This window comes from Saccostrea cucullata, unplaced genomic scaffold (genome assembly GCF_032062105.1).
Source record: "Saccostrea cucullata isolate Sc308-1 unplaced genomic scaffold, CSIRO_AGI_Scuc_v1 ctg7774, whole genome shotgun sequence".
Taxonomy (NCBI): Eukaryota; Metazoa; Mollusca; class Bivalvia; order Ostreida; family Ostreidae; genus Saccostrea; species Saccostrea cuccullata.
The window spans coordinates 61,569-76,017 of record NW_026940484.1 but is presented as its reverse complement, the minus strand read 5'-3'; the positions used below and the strand labels follow the sequence as shown (position 1 = coordinate 76,017).

At 34.3% G+C, this 14,449-nt stretch overlaps 1 protein-coding gene across 1 annotated transcript; it reads left to right on the top strand.

The window, feature by feature from the left end:
- Positions 1-1,678: 1,678 nt before the first annotated feature.
- Positions 1,679-5,779, top strand: LOC134255486 (uncharacterized). The gene is made up of 2 exons (XM_062738021.1): positions 1,679-1,874; positions 1,959-5,779. The coding sequence occupies exon 2, from the start codon at positions 2,702-2,704 to the stop codon at positions 5,777-5,779; it is 3,078 nt and encodes a 1,025-aa protein (XP_062594005.1). The 5' UTR covers positions 1,679-1,874; positions 1,959-2,701.
- Positions 5,780-14,449: the final 8,670 nt, after the last annotated feature.

The following is a 14,449-nucleotide window of genomic DNA, read 5'->3' as shown; positions in this document are numbered from 1 at the left end:
ATAAATTTACAAACAATCTTTCTAAATAAAGAATACTTATTGGGCTGATTTGATTTAGGTGATACAATGCACATTCCTTTCACAATATCGCATGTTGTGTTATGCTCAATGATTTCTCGGTGTGAATTGAATCAGATCATTTGGGATCATAATGGTGTTTCAATAGACGTACGCCATGCTGTGACGTTGTAGAGACCCCCCTTAAGTGACAAAAAACCCCAAGTCGCCAGCTGGCGCCTAATCATAAAAATCTAGTCGCCAGGCATGTTTTTAAAGGTGCCAACTTTAAAAGACGATAGCCATCATTATTAAAATGTGCTTTCACTAATAATAATAATGCTAATAAATATAGATGACAGTGAAAGGAAAAAAAACATGTCCATTTCCAATTTTAATAATTTTATACTGTTCTATTTTGTCTGCTCGCTTCTTTAAAAAATATTTAAGAAGAATATAACATAAATAATGAAAAAGGCACAAAGCAATCTGTGTGAACATCGCCATCTAATACATCACCCAAGAAGATATACTGTCTACCATATTTCTACGATATAAATGCTGGTTTATTTCTATAAAGTTATATTTTAAATGTAAAAAGTTACTATCTCTCTCTCTCTCTTTAAAACACACTTTTATTTTCCTCTAATTTTCCTTTTTTTTAAAATAATATTGTAAGTGATTACAAAAACAATTTGACATGAGAAATGTTAAAAAAACAATGTATTTATAACATTTTCCATTATATTTTACATATATACTTATAATTCCGATTTAAATTTTTATATAGGTGCAATCACTTTTCCCGAGAAAAATATCGAGATACGGAAAGTTAAGGCGAATAACGTACGTTCGTAAGATGTCGGTGAACAATTTTTTTTATTTTTTTTTTGTTGTTTGTGAATATTATATTCTTAATGACGTTCAAAATACAGGAACCTTTTGTATAAAACTATCTCAAACTCGAACTATTTACTTATTTTACTAAATGCTGTAATGCACTTTTGGAGAACCAATCTAGATAAGGTTAAATAATCAATGATCTGCTATTCAGGGAACAGCGTAATATGACATCTTGGTGTAAGTAAAGAAAAAATAAACCCCTCTTAAAACGGGTGAATCGATCATACATTGCATGGATTTCAATCAAAATAATATTTTAAAACTTAAACTTTTTTCAAATAAAAACATCAGAATTATTTGATTAAACCCAATCACAACTTAAAGCTCGCAGATGTATGCGTTGTGGACTTGTGCATGTTTTGCGTGTTTTCCGTCTTTAGTGTTTCAGTTTATTTCACATTGTTTACCTTACGTCCACTTTCATGTCTTGTATGATGTAAATGGTTTGCATTAGCTTAAAATTTATATTTAAAACGATGAATCAAAGCTTACAAAAAACCCTCCAATCTCGTCATGTGTATATTAGATATAAATAAGGACACATAAAATTGAACTTGATCCTTAGAAGATATAATTAATATAATCATTCCGAATTAAAGATCAAACAAAATTTCAAAAAAGAACATCAAGATAATTTTACACAAATCTCATAAGACAGCAAATAACCCACTGAATAAGATATCAGATATATGCAGAAAGTAGTGTATGTATACACTTTGAAAAAGGAACAAAAATAGGTCCTTGCCAAGCTTTGAAAGATTTATGCTGTAACAAACTAAATTTAATCCCGTAGGATACCCCTAGTGCGTGCGTGTAAATATTGTTATTTATCCTGTGGGGAGCCCCTCAATGTGTAATTTTATCTACCTGAGAGCTCGTGTTCGGGTAGTACCCGGGAAGTCACAGCCGAGATAAGACCTGTTTGGCTTGTTGTTATGATGAAGTAGCCTGGGCGGGTACTCAAACTACATCAGGTATTTGAAAATACAATTTGTAAAATATGTTTTCTTGTTTGAATCTACACGTTTAGTATGGTTGTTTTATTATATTTTCCCCAGGGTCCTATTTCCTCGGGCTTTTGTCCCGTTTCGTAATTATCAGGTCTTGGGCGGGGTACTACAGCTTATTACATTGACAATAGCCAGTCCGCAGTCCAGGGTGACAGGGAGAGGCTTGCTGAATGTGTAATGGTTTTGCAGTAACAGCGGCAACTGTGTGAGAGAGTACGAAAGAGTACGGCAGCCCTGACGGACACATCGGGACCAGCAATTTAAAGTTATGTGTTTATCTTGAATAATGAAATCTCCTGTTTGAAATAATATCAATTCAAACCAAAGTTAATCCAGACGGCATTGTGAAAGTTTATTATGTGATATATGTGATACTTGTGAAAGTTATAATATTCAATTTAATTTGTGAAAGAAAACACGTTTATCAGAGGAAATTCAAAAACCGGAACTCAAACCTTCAGCAACGGTGTGGTGATTAATTGACGTTTTAAAGAACATTCTTCCAGGACTGACGTGCTGCTGATAGACAATTAATTTCTATATTTTTTAATTTGTTTTTTTTTTTGTTGTACAATTTACTTTTGTTTTGTTTATTAAATTTTGTTAAAATTTCATTTTGTTTTGTTTCCTTCATTTATTCAAGTTCTTAAAGTGTATAACCCACATCTCAACAATTTGGTGGCAGCGGTGGGATACATCTGAGCTTGGGTAAATAGAGGAAATATTTTTTTTTGCAATTTTGTTTCTATTATTAATTTTGCTTTTGTGTTTCAGGTTCACAAACTTTCACAATGTCTGGTATGCCAGAATGGATGGCTGACTTAATTGAAAAGGGTACAAACGTAAAAGAATGTCTCGAGATGTGGCGTCAGGAGCAGGAATCAAAGAGAGAGCTCGAGAGGGAGAGATGGGCGCAAGAGAGAGAAGAGCGTCAGGCCCAGAGAGAAAGTGCAAAGTTAGAGGTAGAAAGAGATGTGAAATTACGAGAGTTAGCTATAAGAGAAAAAGAGTTAGAACATGCTAAAATTGGGGGGTCTCAACCTCATGAGATTAAATGCCCACCTGTTAAGTTACCTAAGTTTGAGGAGGGACAGGACCCTGATGTCTTTTTACGGTCGTTTGAAAAGATAGCTGGGTTGCAGAAATGGCATAAATCCCAGTGGGCTATACGCTTAGTTCCTATGTTAGCAGGTAAGGTTTTAGAAGCGTATTCAAGGTTGTCGGATGCAGATAGTGATAACTATGAGATTATCAAAACAGCTATTCTCAAGAGATATGAGCTTACTTCTGAAGATTACAGGGAAAAATTTCGTCAGGGTAAGCAGTCAAATGATGAGTCATTTAAAGATTTTGTTGTTAGGGTAGAAAGGTACCTCAATCACTGGTGTGAACGTGAGAAAATAGATTCAGATTTTGGCAAGTTATATGATATGGTCTTGAGAGAACAGGTTGTTAGAAGTTGTCCAAAAGACTTACAGTTGTGGATTCTGGAGCATGACCCGAAGTCTATTGAGGAGGTTGTTGCGTTGTCTAATGCATTTCAGGCGGCACATAAGAGTAAGTATCTTAGTAGCAATAGTGTCCAATTTCATAGTACAGGGAATAGGTCGACGGGAAAGCCAAACAAGTTTAGTTCGACAAATTCTCAAGATGGTAAGTCAAATCTCAAGTCTCACTTTAATGCAGGGGATAGCAGAAAGTGTTTCATTTGTGATAGAGTAGGACATATTGCAGCCAACTGTTTTCTTAAGAGAACTCAGTCAAAGGGTCAAGACAGTAAAGGTCAGAGAGGTACAAAGCCTGAGAAAAGGTCAGAAAATGTTGGTTTGTGTTTAGATAAGTCTGAGTCTAAAGTTGTAGACAATATACAAGATACAACCAAAGGTAGGGTGATTCTTAAGTTGTCCGGAGTTGATAACGAGTCGCCAGTAATTGAAACATCGGCAGCATTGGGTTTGGATTTAGTAAAGGACCAGGTGAGTGATCAACCAGTTGCAGTCTTACGAGATACCGGATGCTCTACTGTATTTGTACGTAGTAAGTTTATTTCAGACTCTGATAAAACAGGATGTTCAAGAGTGATAACTCTGGCTGATGGATCTCAAAGAAACTGTGATGAGGCAATGGTAGATTTGAAGACTCCTTATGTATCAGGTAAGGTACATGCCCTTGTCCTTGATTCTCCATTTGCTGATGTAATTATTGGTAATAATGTTAGCATACTTAAACCAATGGAGGACGAAAAAGAAGTCAAGAGGGATGGAGATGACGAGAACACTTGTGCTGCAGTTCAGACACGTTTGCAGGCCAAATTGGAGCAAGGTAATAGTAGTTCTCAGAGAAAAGCAACAGAAAAGGATTCAGAGGATGAATCTTTGAAACAATTGTGGTGCAGCAGAGAGAAGTTGGTAGAACTTCAGGAATCAGATGACAGTTTGAAATCTGCACTGAGTATGGCACAAGACGATAGTCAAGAAGGTAAGTCTTACTTTCAGAAACAGGATGGTTTACTGTATAGAATATTTCAGAAAGATTCTGGTGAGAAACTTTCCCAGATCGTCATACCAAAGACAATGAGGTCAAAGGTAATGTCCCTGGCTCATGACACTCCACTAGCAGGACATTTAGGTAACAAGAAAACCAGGCAGCGTATTATGCAACATTTCTTTTGGCCTGGAATGTATATTGACATATCTCGATTCTGCAAATCTTGTTCTATTTGTCAAAAGGGAACACCAAAAGGTCGAACTCCAAAAGCTCCACTCATTCCTATTCCACCCATTGAGGAACCATTCTCAAGAATAGCCATCGATTTTGTTGGACCTCTTCCCTTGACGGAGAAGAAAAATCGTTACATCTTGATTTGTATGGACTACTCAACACGGTATCCGGAAGCATTTTCTTTGAAAAACCAAGAAGCAGAGACAGTGGCCAACACTTTGATAGAGCTGTTTTCTAGGGTAGGTGTGCCTAATGAAATTCTGTCGGACCAGGGTACCAATTTTATGTCCACACTGATGACTGAATTGTGTAAGTTACTTCAGGTAAGAAAATTAACAACTACCCCTTACCATCCACAAGCAAATGGGTTAGTGGAAAAATTTAATGGGACTTTGAAGAAAATGCTGAAGGCATATGCTTCTTCTGAACCTTACAAATGGGATGTTCATTTGCCTTACGTCCTTTTTGCATACAGAGAGGTACCAAATGAGACAACTGGGTATTCTCCCTTTGAATCGCTGTATGGTAGACATGTTAGGGGGCCCTTAGCAATCTTGAAAGAGCAGTGGGAGGAACCTACAGTCGAACAGGCTTCAGTGTTGTCCTACATTCTGGAGACGAGGGAGAGAATGCAGAACATTAGAGATTTGGTTAAAGATTCAGAGAGACTCGCGAAAAAGAAACAAAAGATTTACTACGACAAAAAAGCGAGAAGTCGTACATTTGAGGTAGGTCAGAAAGTTCTTGTACTTCTTCCAACTAGCACATCTAAGCTGATGGCGCAATGGAAAGGTCCGTATGAAGTAGTGAAAAAGGTAAGTCCAGTGGATTACAAGGTAAGAATATCCAAGAATAAAGAACCCGTTTACCATGTCAACATGTTGAAAGAGTGGTTTAGCAGAGATTCGGAAGAGAAGTGTCCGAAAAGCAGTGAAGTTTTGGCATGTATGGATGTAAAACCAAATTTTTCAGATGATGACGATTACACTAACCATAGAGTACCAATCCTTCAACAGACAGAGTCGTCAGATAATGTTGAGATATCGTCAGAACTGTCAGAAGAGCAGAAACGACAACTCAAAAGGTTAGTAGAAGAATTTGAGAATGTATTTACAGATGTTCCAAAGAAAACACCAGCACACCATTAAAACGACAATCGAGGAACCAATCCAGAAGAAACCTTATTCCATTCCGTATGCGCTACAGGAAAAGGTAAAGGCGGAAATCAAGCAGATGAAAGAGATGGGAATCATAGAGGAGACGGAAAGCCCTTACGCAGCGCCTATTGTACTCATCAAAAAGAATGACGACACCCTTAGATTCTGCGTTGATTATAGGGATCTTAATAAGGTAACTGTGTTTGATCCTCGTCCGATGCCAAGAATGGATGATATTCTAAACAAAATCAGTAGAGCTAAGTATATCAGTAAGTTGGATCTTACTAAGGGTTATTGGCAAGTGCCACTAGATGACGAGGCAAAACAGAAAAGTGCTTTTGTTACACCTTTTGGTCATTTCGGTTTCACGGTAATGCCATTTGGGATGGTAAATGCTCCCGCAACTTTTGTGAGATTGGTGAGTAAAGTCCTTGAAGGTCATGAAAATTATGCAGAAGCTTTTATAGATGACATTGGTGTTTTCAGCGATTCCTGGGAAGATCACTTGGTACATTTGAGAGAGATTTTTACAGCGTTGCAGAATGCAAATTTAGCAGCCCGACCGTCAAAGTGTAAATTGGGGTTTGGTGAGGTCAGTTTCCTCGGACATATGGTAGGTGACGGTAAGATAAAGCCATTTTTGTCAAAGGTGCAAGCAATTCAAAACATTCCGGTCCCAAATACCAAAAAGAAGGTAAGGTCATTTTTGGGTCTCATTGGATTTTACTGGAAGTTTATTCCTAATTTTTCTAGTCTTGCCTTACCACTCACAGCACTACTGGACGAAAAAAGTGCTGAGAATCCCAAATTTTACTGATAAAGTTTGATAATTACTGATACGGTGCTGTTCTTGCTGATAATTACTGATATTTACTGTTATTTTTACTGTTGTTGCTGATAATTTTAGTTGTTGCTGATAAATACTGATAATTACTGTCGTCTTTTACTGTGGAGTCTGATAAATACTGATAAATACTGTTGAGGTACTGTCGCTGCTGAGAATTACTGATAATTACTGTTGAGGTACTGTCGATGCTGAGATTTACTGATAATTACTGTGGTCATTGTTTTTAACCTGGGAATGGATTAAAATAGCCTGAGAAATGATTATTTGTTTTTTTTTAAATAAAGTATTTTGACAAATTCATTACAGTCAATTACAAAATAAATTATTCTAAATAAAAAAGTCACGTTTTATTAATTTGTTTTCAGTTTTCAGCTATTAATTTCATTATAATTATTTTTAGACCATAATGTTAACATAAGCTTTCATGAATGTTTATGTTTTTTTTCTTTAAATTTCTCCTTACACGTAGATGTCATTATCTGAGGAAAATTATTCTGTTGTATTTGCAGTGGTTTTTCTTCCCAAGTACTTTTTTAAAAAGTTTAATTTTTGTTCATAAAGGTTAAAAATATCTCATCTCATATTTTTTCTCACATGTATGTGTACTGTCATGAAAGGTTTTTTTTGGGTATCTTTAATACTTCAATACAGTCAATGGTTGTAAATATCAATTTATTTTACCGTGTGGAGAACTGAAAATGCATGAGCACATTAAGTGGAAAACACCCCCCCCCCTTTCCATTTACTTTTAAATTAAGCTCTCATTTTAACAAGAGAGTATTAAATATTTGTCCTAAAATCTAGTCTTGAAGCGTACAGTTTGTTATTTTATAGAAGAATGTGACAGGGTTAAATAAATAAATTAAAGCATCTTTAATTATTTTTTATATATATTATGTAGACACCGCGCTCTAGTTCTCCGATGTCCTCCCTGCGAATTTTATATCATTCTGTCGCTTTCTAGCTTTCTCTCTCTCTCTCTCTCTTAAATTATTTGTTAAGGCTTAAGTATTGTACACTACATGACATAAATCTTATGCAGTGTGATTTTCAGTCAATGAAATACACGTCTTTCTCTAGGCTAATTCTTTTTTCATTGTATACAGTTTTAAGTCTATGGGCATATGGCTTCTAATATTATGTGCCACTCCTTAAACATGTTATTTGCGGTCAGTCAGTTAAAAAATCATAACTTGAATTAACTTTTTCCATTAATGCAAACTTTGTGCTTGTTGTTCTGGAACATACATGTCAACCACGTGTAAAAGTTCTACTTTCGTTTTAGAATCGGGTCAATTATTAGTACATTCTGCCATAGGGATATCGTTACGACTTGCGTTTTTGTAAAATAAGAATTTTGTGCAGAGATTATAATTTTTTTTTTAATTGCATTTTTGTCCGAGACCTTTGTATAAACGAACAGTACAGACTTGGTGTTTATTTATAAGATTTTACTTGATTGTAGCACAAAAAAGGGGGGGGGGGGTGAAATACTGTTTACAATTAAGTGATAGGCGATAGGGCAAGGTCTGTTCTTTAGTTATGTGTTTTAAAAGTCATGCAAGTTATGATATTATACTTATCGAATTTTTTATATGCATGAATAAAATTATTTTAGAGAATCAATTGCAATGAACCATACAAAATTCATAACTGAAGTAATTATAATGATCATTTATTCATGAGTGCGATACAAAACGTCATGTTTCTGACATTCAAAATCCATACATTTAAGGTTTTTTTTTCTCGGATTAAGCGAAGTGGAGTTTCCCTGCATCTGAATTGTGAACAATTAATGCTAATATTATTTCAAAAAAGTGCTTCACTAAACAATCTTTCTCTTTATATCTATATGATTCTATATTTTGCACACTTTTTTGTTTTTTATTAAAAAGTGAAGTCAATTTCTCGTCTACGTATTTACCGGTCCCAAACCATCGTTAGCAGAGATTCAGAATTGAAAATACATGTGACCACCTCCCCCGGGATATTCTTTTATCTGATAAATAAAATATACTCCCCGGCCTAAATTCCCTTACTTCGCATTTATAGCAACCTACAAATTTTTTTGGTTTAGTTTCTTATTCACGCATGCCTTTTAGACCTACTGTTATGTATAAAATCACCTACATTTTATTTTGTGGTCTATGTATACAAATGTAAAATGGTAAAAAGATTCAAATAAATGACTGATTGATTGATTGAAGAAATATGCGTAAAACGAAAAAATGAAATTAAATACTGAAGAAAGATAGATCTTTGAGAATTGAAATAATAATTAAGATAAGTCTGTACAACGTATATGATGTATATGTATATATCTTTTTTTTATTATAGTACCAAAGTGTTCTATTATAATTATTTTTTCTATCAATTTTATTCGTCATCAAATTCAATATTACGGATTTTTTTTTTCGAGCGACCATAAACTTTAATATTGTTCCAAAGTAGCGAGTACATATACAGTGTATAGGTAGTTTGTTTATTGATAACACCGGTAGCCGCAGAGGAAGAACAATAGGTAATTAGTGCCCATTGTTACGCTGACCACTACAATTTGCATGGAATATACAAGTTGTACCCCGTTCTACCCCGGGGCTGAAGACATGTACACAATACAGCGAAATCACAGGTCGATCACCAATTTCTGATCAATTGAAATCAATTTAAAGGTGTTTTCCTTTCAACTTTTTACCATGCAAAATTAAAATCGATCAATTTGATCATTTACTAATATAAATGTAGTAACATATTAAATTAAGTCTCATTTCAGTTCTTATTTCCCATTCCATAAAATCAAATAAAAAAAAATTAATGAGATTTCAAAACTGATTAAATAAAAAATGATTTTGTATTTATATTTTAAGAGACAAACTAAACACATGTACCTTTGCACTAGGGATTCTTAACCTCTAATTTTTAATCAGCTCGCCCCATTTGCCGGTTGCACATGCATACAGTGTGTACTTGTACATATGTACATGTGGATGAGTTTAATTCTTGGACGATCCACAAAGGTCTACATAACATTAAAATAAATGAATAAATAAATAAATTATTAATTAAAATCAGTGCCCACAGATTGAACATATTCAAACCCGTTTTCACCTCTTGGTTACTTTTTAGGGATACAATTTCTGATTTTCGAGCAAATTTTCAAATATTTCGACAAAAAGAGACCAGAAAACTGAACATTTAACAAGATAAATATAATTGTTTTCGAGAAAAAAAGGCCTTCAAAAACAAAATGTTGTCCAAACTCGACCAGTTGACCTAGTGAAAACGGAACAAATCCAACATTTCTAACCTGTAGGAAACTTTTTTTTATCCCGATTTTTTCCCATCCATTAAGAACTTTTTTATTATTGAAAAAAAAGATCACCGATCTCCCTACATAATTTTCTTGGAGTCGGAAAAGGCGGCGATGGATCTTTTTTAAGATAGCATAATTTTCTTTTTATTTACAGTTTATTTTTCAATAAGATCTAATGCAAAAGTAAAATTCCATTTTTTTCTGCAGCTATTTTTTTTTATTAATTCTATTTCTATATATTCATTCTATTAATAATTCATTTGATTATTGTCAAAATTTTTACAAACGTAATGTAGAAATTGAGATCAGCATACATACATACAGTCATGTAATTTTGTCACAAGCAGAACATTTAAAGAAATATGAAAATTTTGTCATGATAATTCAAGTAAAAGAAAGTAATAATTGAAGGTTTTTATAGCCCTCTGTTTTATTTAAAACCAATTACCAGGTTAAAAAAAATGACCACAGTAATTATCAGTAAATCTCAGCATCGACAGTACCTCAACAGTAATTATCAGCAATTCTCAGCAACGACAGTACCTCAACAGTATTTATCAGTATTTATCAGACTCAACAGTAAAAGGCAACAGTAATTATCAGTATTTATCAGAAACAACAAAAAATATCAGCAACAACAGTAATAATAACAGTAAATATCAGTATTTATCAGCAACAACAGCACCGTATCAGTAATTATCAAACTTTATCAGTAAAATTTGGGATTCTCAGCACTTTTTTCGTCCAGTAGTGCAGACTTGACCAAAAAGAATTCACCACACAAAATAAAATGGACAGATAATCTTGATACTGCATTCAAGGAACTTAAAGGTAAGTTGGCATGTGAACCAATATTGCACAGTCCAGATTTTAATCGTATGTTTGTCTTGCGTACAGATGCAAGTGCTACTGGAGCAGGCGCAGTTCTCGAACAAGAATTCGACACTGGTAAGCACCCAATATTCTTTTTGAGTAAAAAGTTTACAGCAGCAGAGAAAAACTATGCGGTGATTGAAAAAGAATGTTATGCAATTATCTGGGCTGTCAAATCACTCCGAGTGTATTTAGAAGGTAAGCAGTTTGTTATTGAAACTGATCATGCTCCATTGACGTGGTTACAGAGATCAAAACTGTCAAATCAGAGGCTTTTGAGATGGAGTCTTCTATTGCAGGAGTTTTGTTACACAGTTCGGTATGTTCCAGGTAATCAGAACGTTATTGCAGATGCGTTGTCAAGGTCAAGTGAAGAGTTAGATTAAATCAAGGTCATTGATGAATATTTCCAGTTTGTATATATGTGGTTGATTTCTATGTATTTAGTTTGTAAATAGGTTGGACTAAATGGTGCTTTAGTCTTCAAAAGGGGGAGGTTTGTAACAAACTAAATTTAATCCCGTAGGATACCCCTAGTGCGTGAGTGTAAATATTGTTATTTATCCTGTGGGGAGCCCCTCAATGTGTAATTTTATCTACCTGAGAGCTCGTGTTCGGGTAGTACCCGGGAAGTCACAGCCGAGATAAGACCTGTTTGGCTTGTTGTTATGATGAAGTAGCCTGGGCGGGTACTCAAACTACATCAGGTATTTGAAAATACAATTTGTAAAATATGTTTTCTTGTTTGAATCTACACGTTTAGTATGGTTGTTTTATTATATTTTTCCCCAGGGTCCTATTTCCTCGGGCTTTTGTCCCGTTTCGTAATTATCAGGTCTTGGGCGGGGTACTACAGCTTATTACATTGACAATAGCCAGTCCGCAGTCCAGGGTGACAGGGAGAGGCTTGCTGAATGTGAAATGGTTTTGCAGTAGCAGCGGCAACTGTGTGAGAGAGTACGAAAGAGTACGGCAGCCCTGACGGACACATCGGGACCAGCAATTTAAAGTTATGTGTTTATCTTGAATAATGAAATCTCCTGTTTGAAATAATATCAATTCAAACCAAAGTTAATCCAGACGGCATTGTGAAAGTTTATTATGTGATATATGTGATACTTGTGAAAGTTATAATATTCAATTTAATTTGTGAAAGAAAACACGTTTATCAGAGGAAATTCAAAAACCGGAACTCAAACCTTCAGCAACGGTGTGGTGATTAATTGACGTTTTAAAGAACATTCTTCCAGGACTGACGTGCTGCTGATAGACAATTCATTTCTATATTTTTTAATTTGTTTTTTTTTTGTTGTACAATTTACTTTTGTTTTGTTTATTAAATTTTGTTAAAATTTCATTTTGTTTTGTTTCCTTCATTTATTCAAGTTCTTAAAGTGTATAACCCACATCTCAACATATGCAGAGGGCAAGTTTAATTTTTTTTTTCGAAACACTTCTGTTTTTCTCCTGATTGTGTCAAAAGTTAAACAGCTTTAGTATCATAAAATATCTTTTTACTGACTATTCGAACAATAGCTAGTTTATCATCCCCCTCGACATCAATCTATTTGCCTTGCCTGCATCCTGCGAAATAGTTGCTGTCTTGAGGGACGATAAACGTGCTGTCGTCCTCATAGACATAATTGGTAAACACACCAAGATTATTGCCTTCCTTACAGGTAGACATCAAACAAAATGTTTCAAAATTGTAATGAGCATTGAGTTATTATGAAAGTCATGACCCTATGGTATCGGTTGATCAAGTGTATAGGCAAGGCTCCATTGATCATTTGCTGAAAGTGAATAGATTTATTGATAATCTCTATAATGCTCCTAATTTGAAAGAAAACGAACTAAGGTCATAACTGAATAAGTTTTATACCTCTGTAATGAAATATTATAGGTTACCTGTATATAATTTGTGCCCTGTCTGTCCGCAAAACTTTTACATTCGTCTAACAATGTTGTGATTCGAGGTATAGCTTTCATATTTCACAGGTTTTTTGATTGCGACAAGACTATTTATTTGAAACCACCAAATTTAACCTTTTGACTTGAACTTGGAGTAAAGCAAACTTTTTTGAAAATTTTAAAATTTTATCCTGGCTATGATATTTGAACAGTTGGTGCTAGGATTTCATACTTCACTTGTGAATTTACTGTGACAAGATCTTCCAATTGGTATAAACATATTTGACCTTGGATTTCTAGGTTGACCCACTTTTAAAATCATTAACTTTGACCATAAACTATGAGCTGTTAGTACTGGGCTTTTACGAGAAGCACTGACTTTAAAAGTTGATTGTTTACTTGGACATTTACACCAGTGTTTTCTACGGAGGTAAGAAGTTGAAAATGGATTGATAATGGATAAGAAAACCTTTCTAGTGGTCATAGTTATGGTATTAGGGTCACTTGTATGTCAAGGCCTTGATTTGAGGGTAGGATAAGGTCGTTTTCCTCAAGGGCAACTTAATGTGCTTTAAAAAAGCCCGTTGTTTTAGTTGAATTAAAGGTTGAGCTAAATATTCATTTATTAAAGGAGCTTCCATAAACTTTCCTAGTGTGAGAATAATTAAACTGTAAAATTCAGCGCTTCTCGTATAAATCCACTAGGGCTTTCATATTGAACAGGTTTATTTTTGTGGCAAGATTTTCCTTTCGATATTACAATTTTGACCTTTGACCTTGACCTCGGAGTTTGACTTGCACTCAAAAAACTTCAACCATAAGCTGCCATACGATGGTATCAATGTTTCACAAACAGTTTTTTCAGTTCACTCACAAATCAATACTTTTTGATTTTTTATGCATATTTGAGGGTATAGTGAAAAATCTAGTTTACCAGATCAAGGTTATGAATACTTATAAAAGATTATTGTTATTAACTACCATATTAAATTTCTACAAAGAAACAACCATTGTTATTTTGTGGAAAATAATAATGCTTAGAAAAAAAATTATATTTTGATATCAATTTAAATCGAACTAAATTAATATTTTCATGTTCTTAACATGCAGATTAAAGGGAATTGGAGAAAAATCAATTGATGTTAAATACTCGACATTAAATTTGTTAACTATTTGTGTTATAATTGTGTAATAACTTGTTACTTAATAATGTGTATTGTTTCTTTATGAGTAGGTCCCATCCCGAGAGAGGGAGTGTGTGGAATAAGGCAAACTACGTGTCCAGTGAAATGTTGTCACTCTTATGGCAGAATAAATATATTTGAAACCTTTTGACTTTTTTTTCATGGAAAATTCGGGTAGTATGGATTAAAGGCAACATCTGAAGGCGATGCAACCCCTTGACAACTGACCGAAGCAGAGATGTCTCAGTCCTGAGAGCTAGACAGATGTTTCAGGGTTTATACACTAATAGGTATATAATATTAAAAGATCTTGCACTAATTTTAAACAAAAATGGTAAGGAATTCTTTAAACTAAAACTTACAAGTTGACCAAGTTCGACAAACCAGTGAATTGTCTGTTCCTTAATACAGTTATCATGTTGTCGCGCAGATATCTGAAAAAATGTAAAGTAAATGTCAAAAGCAAGATTTGTTTCAATAAAAATTAATATTCCTTGAAAGTTCATTTTTTGTACGAAAAAACACACAGATAA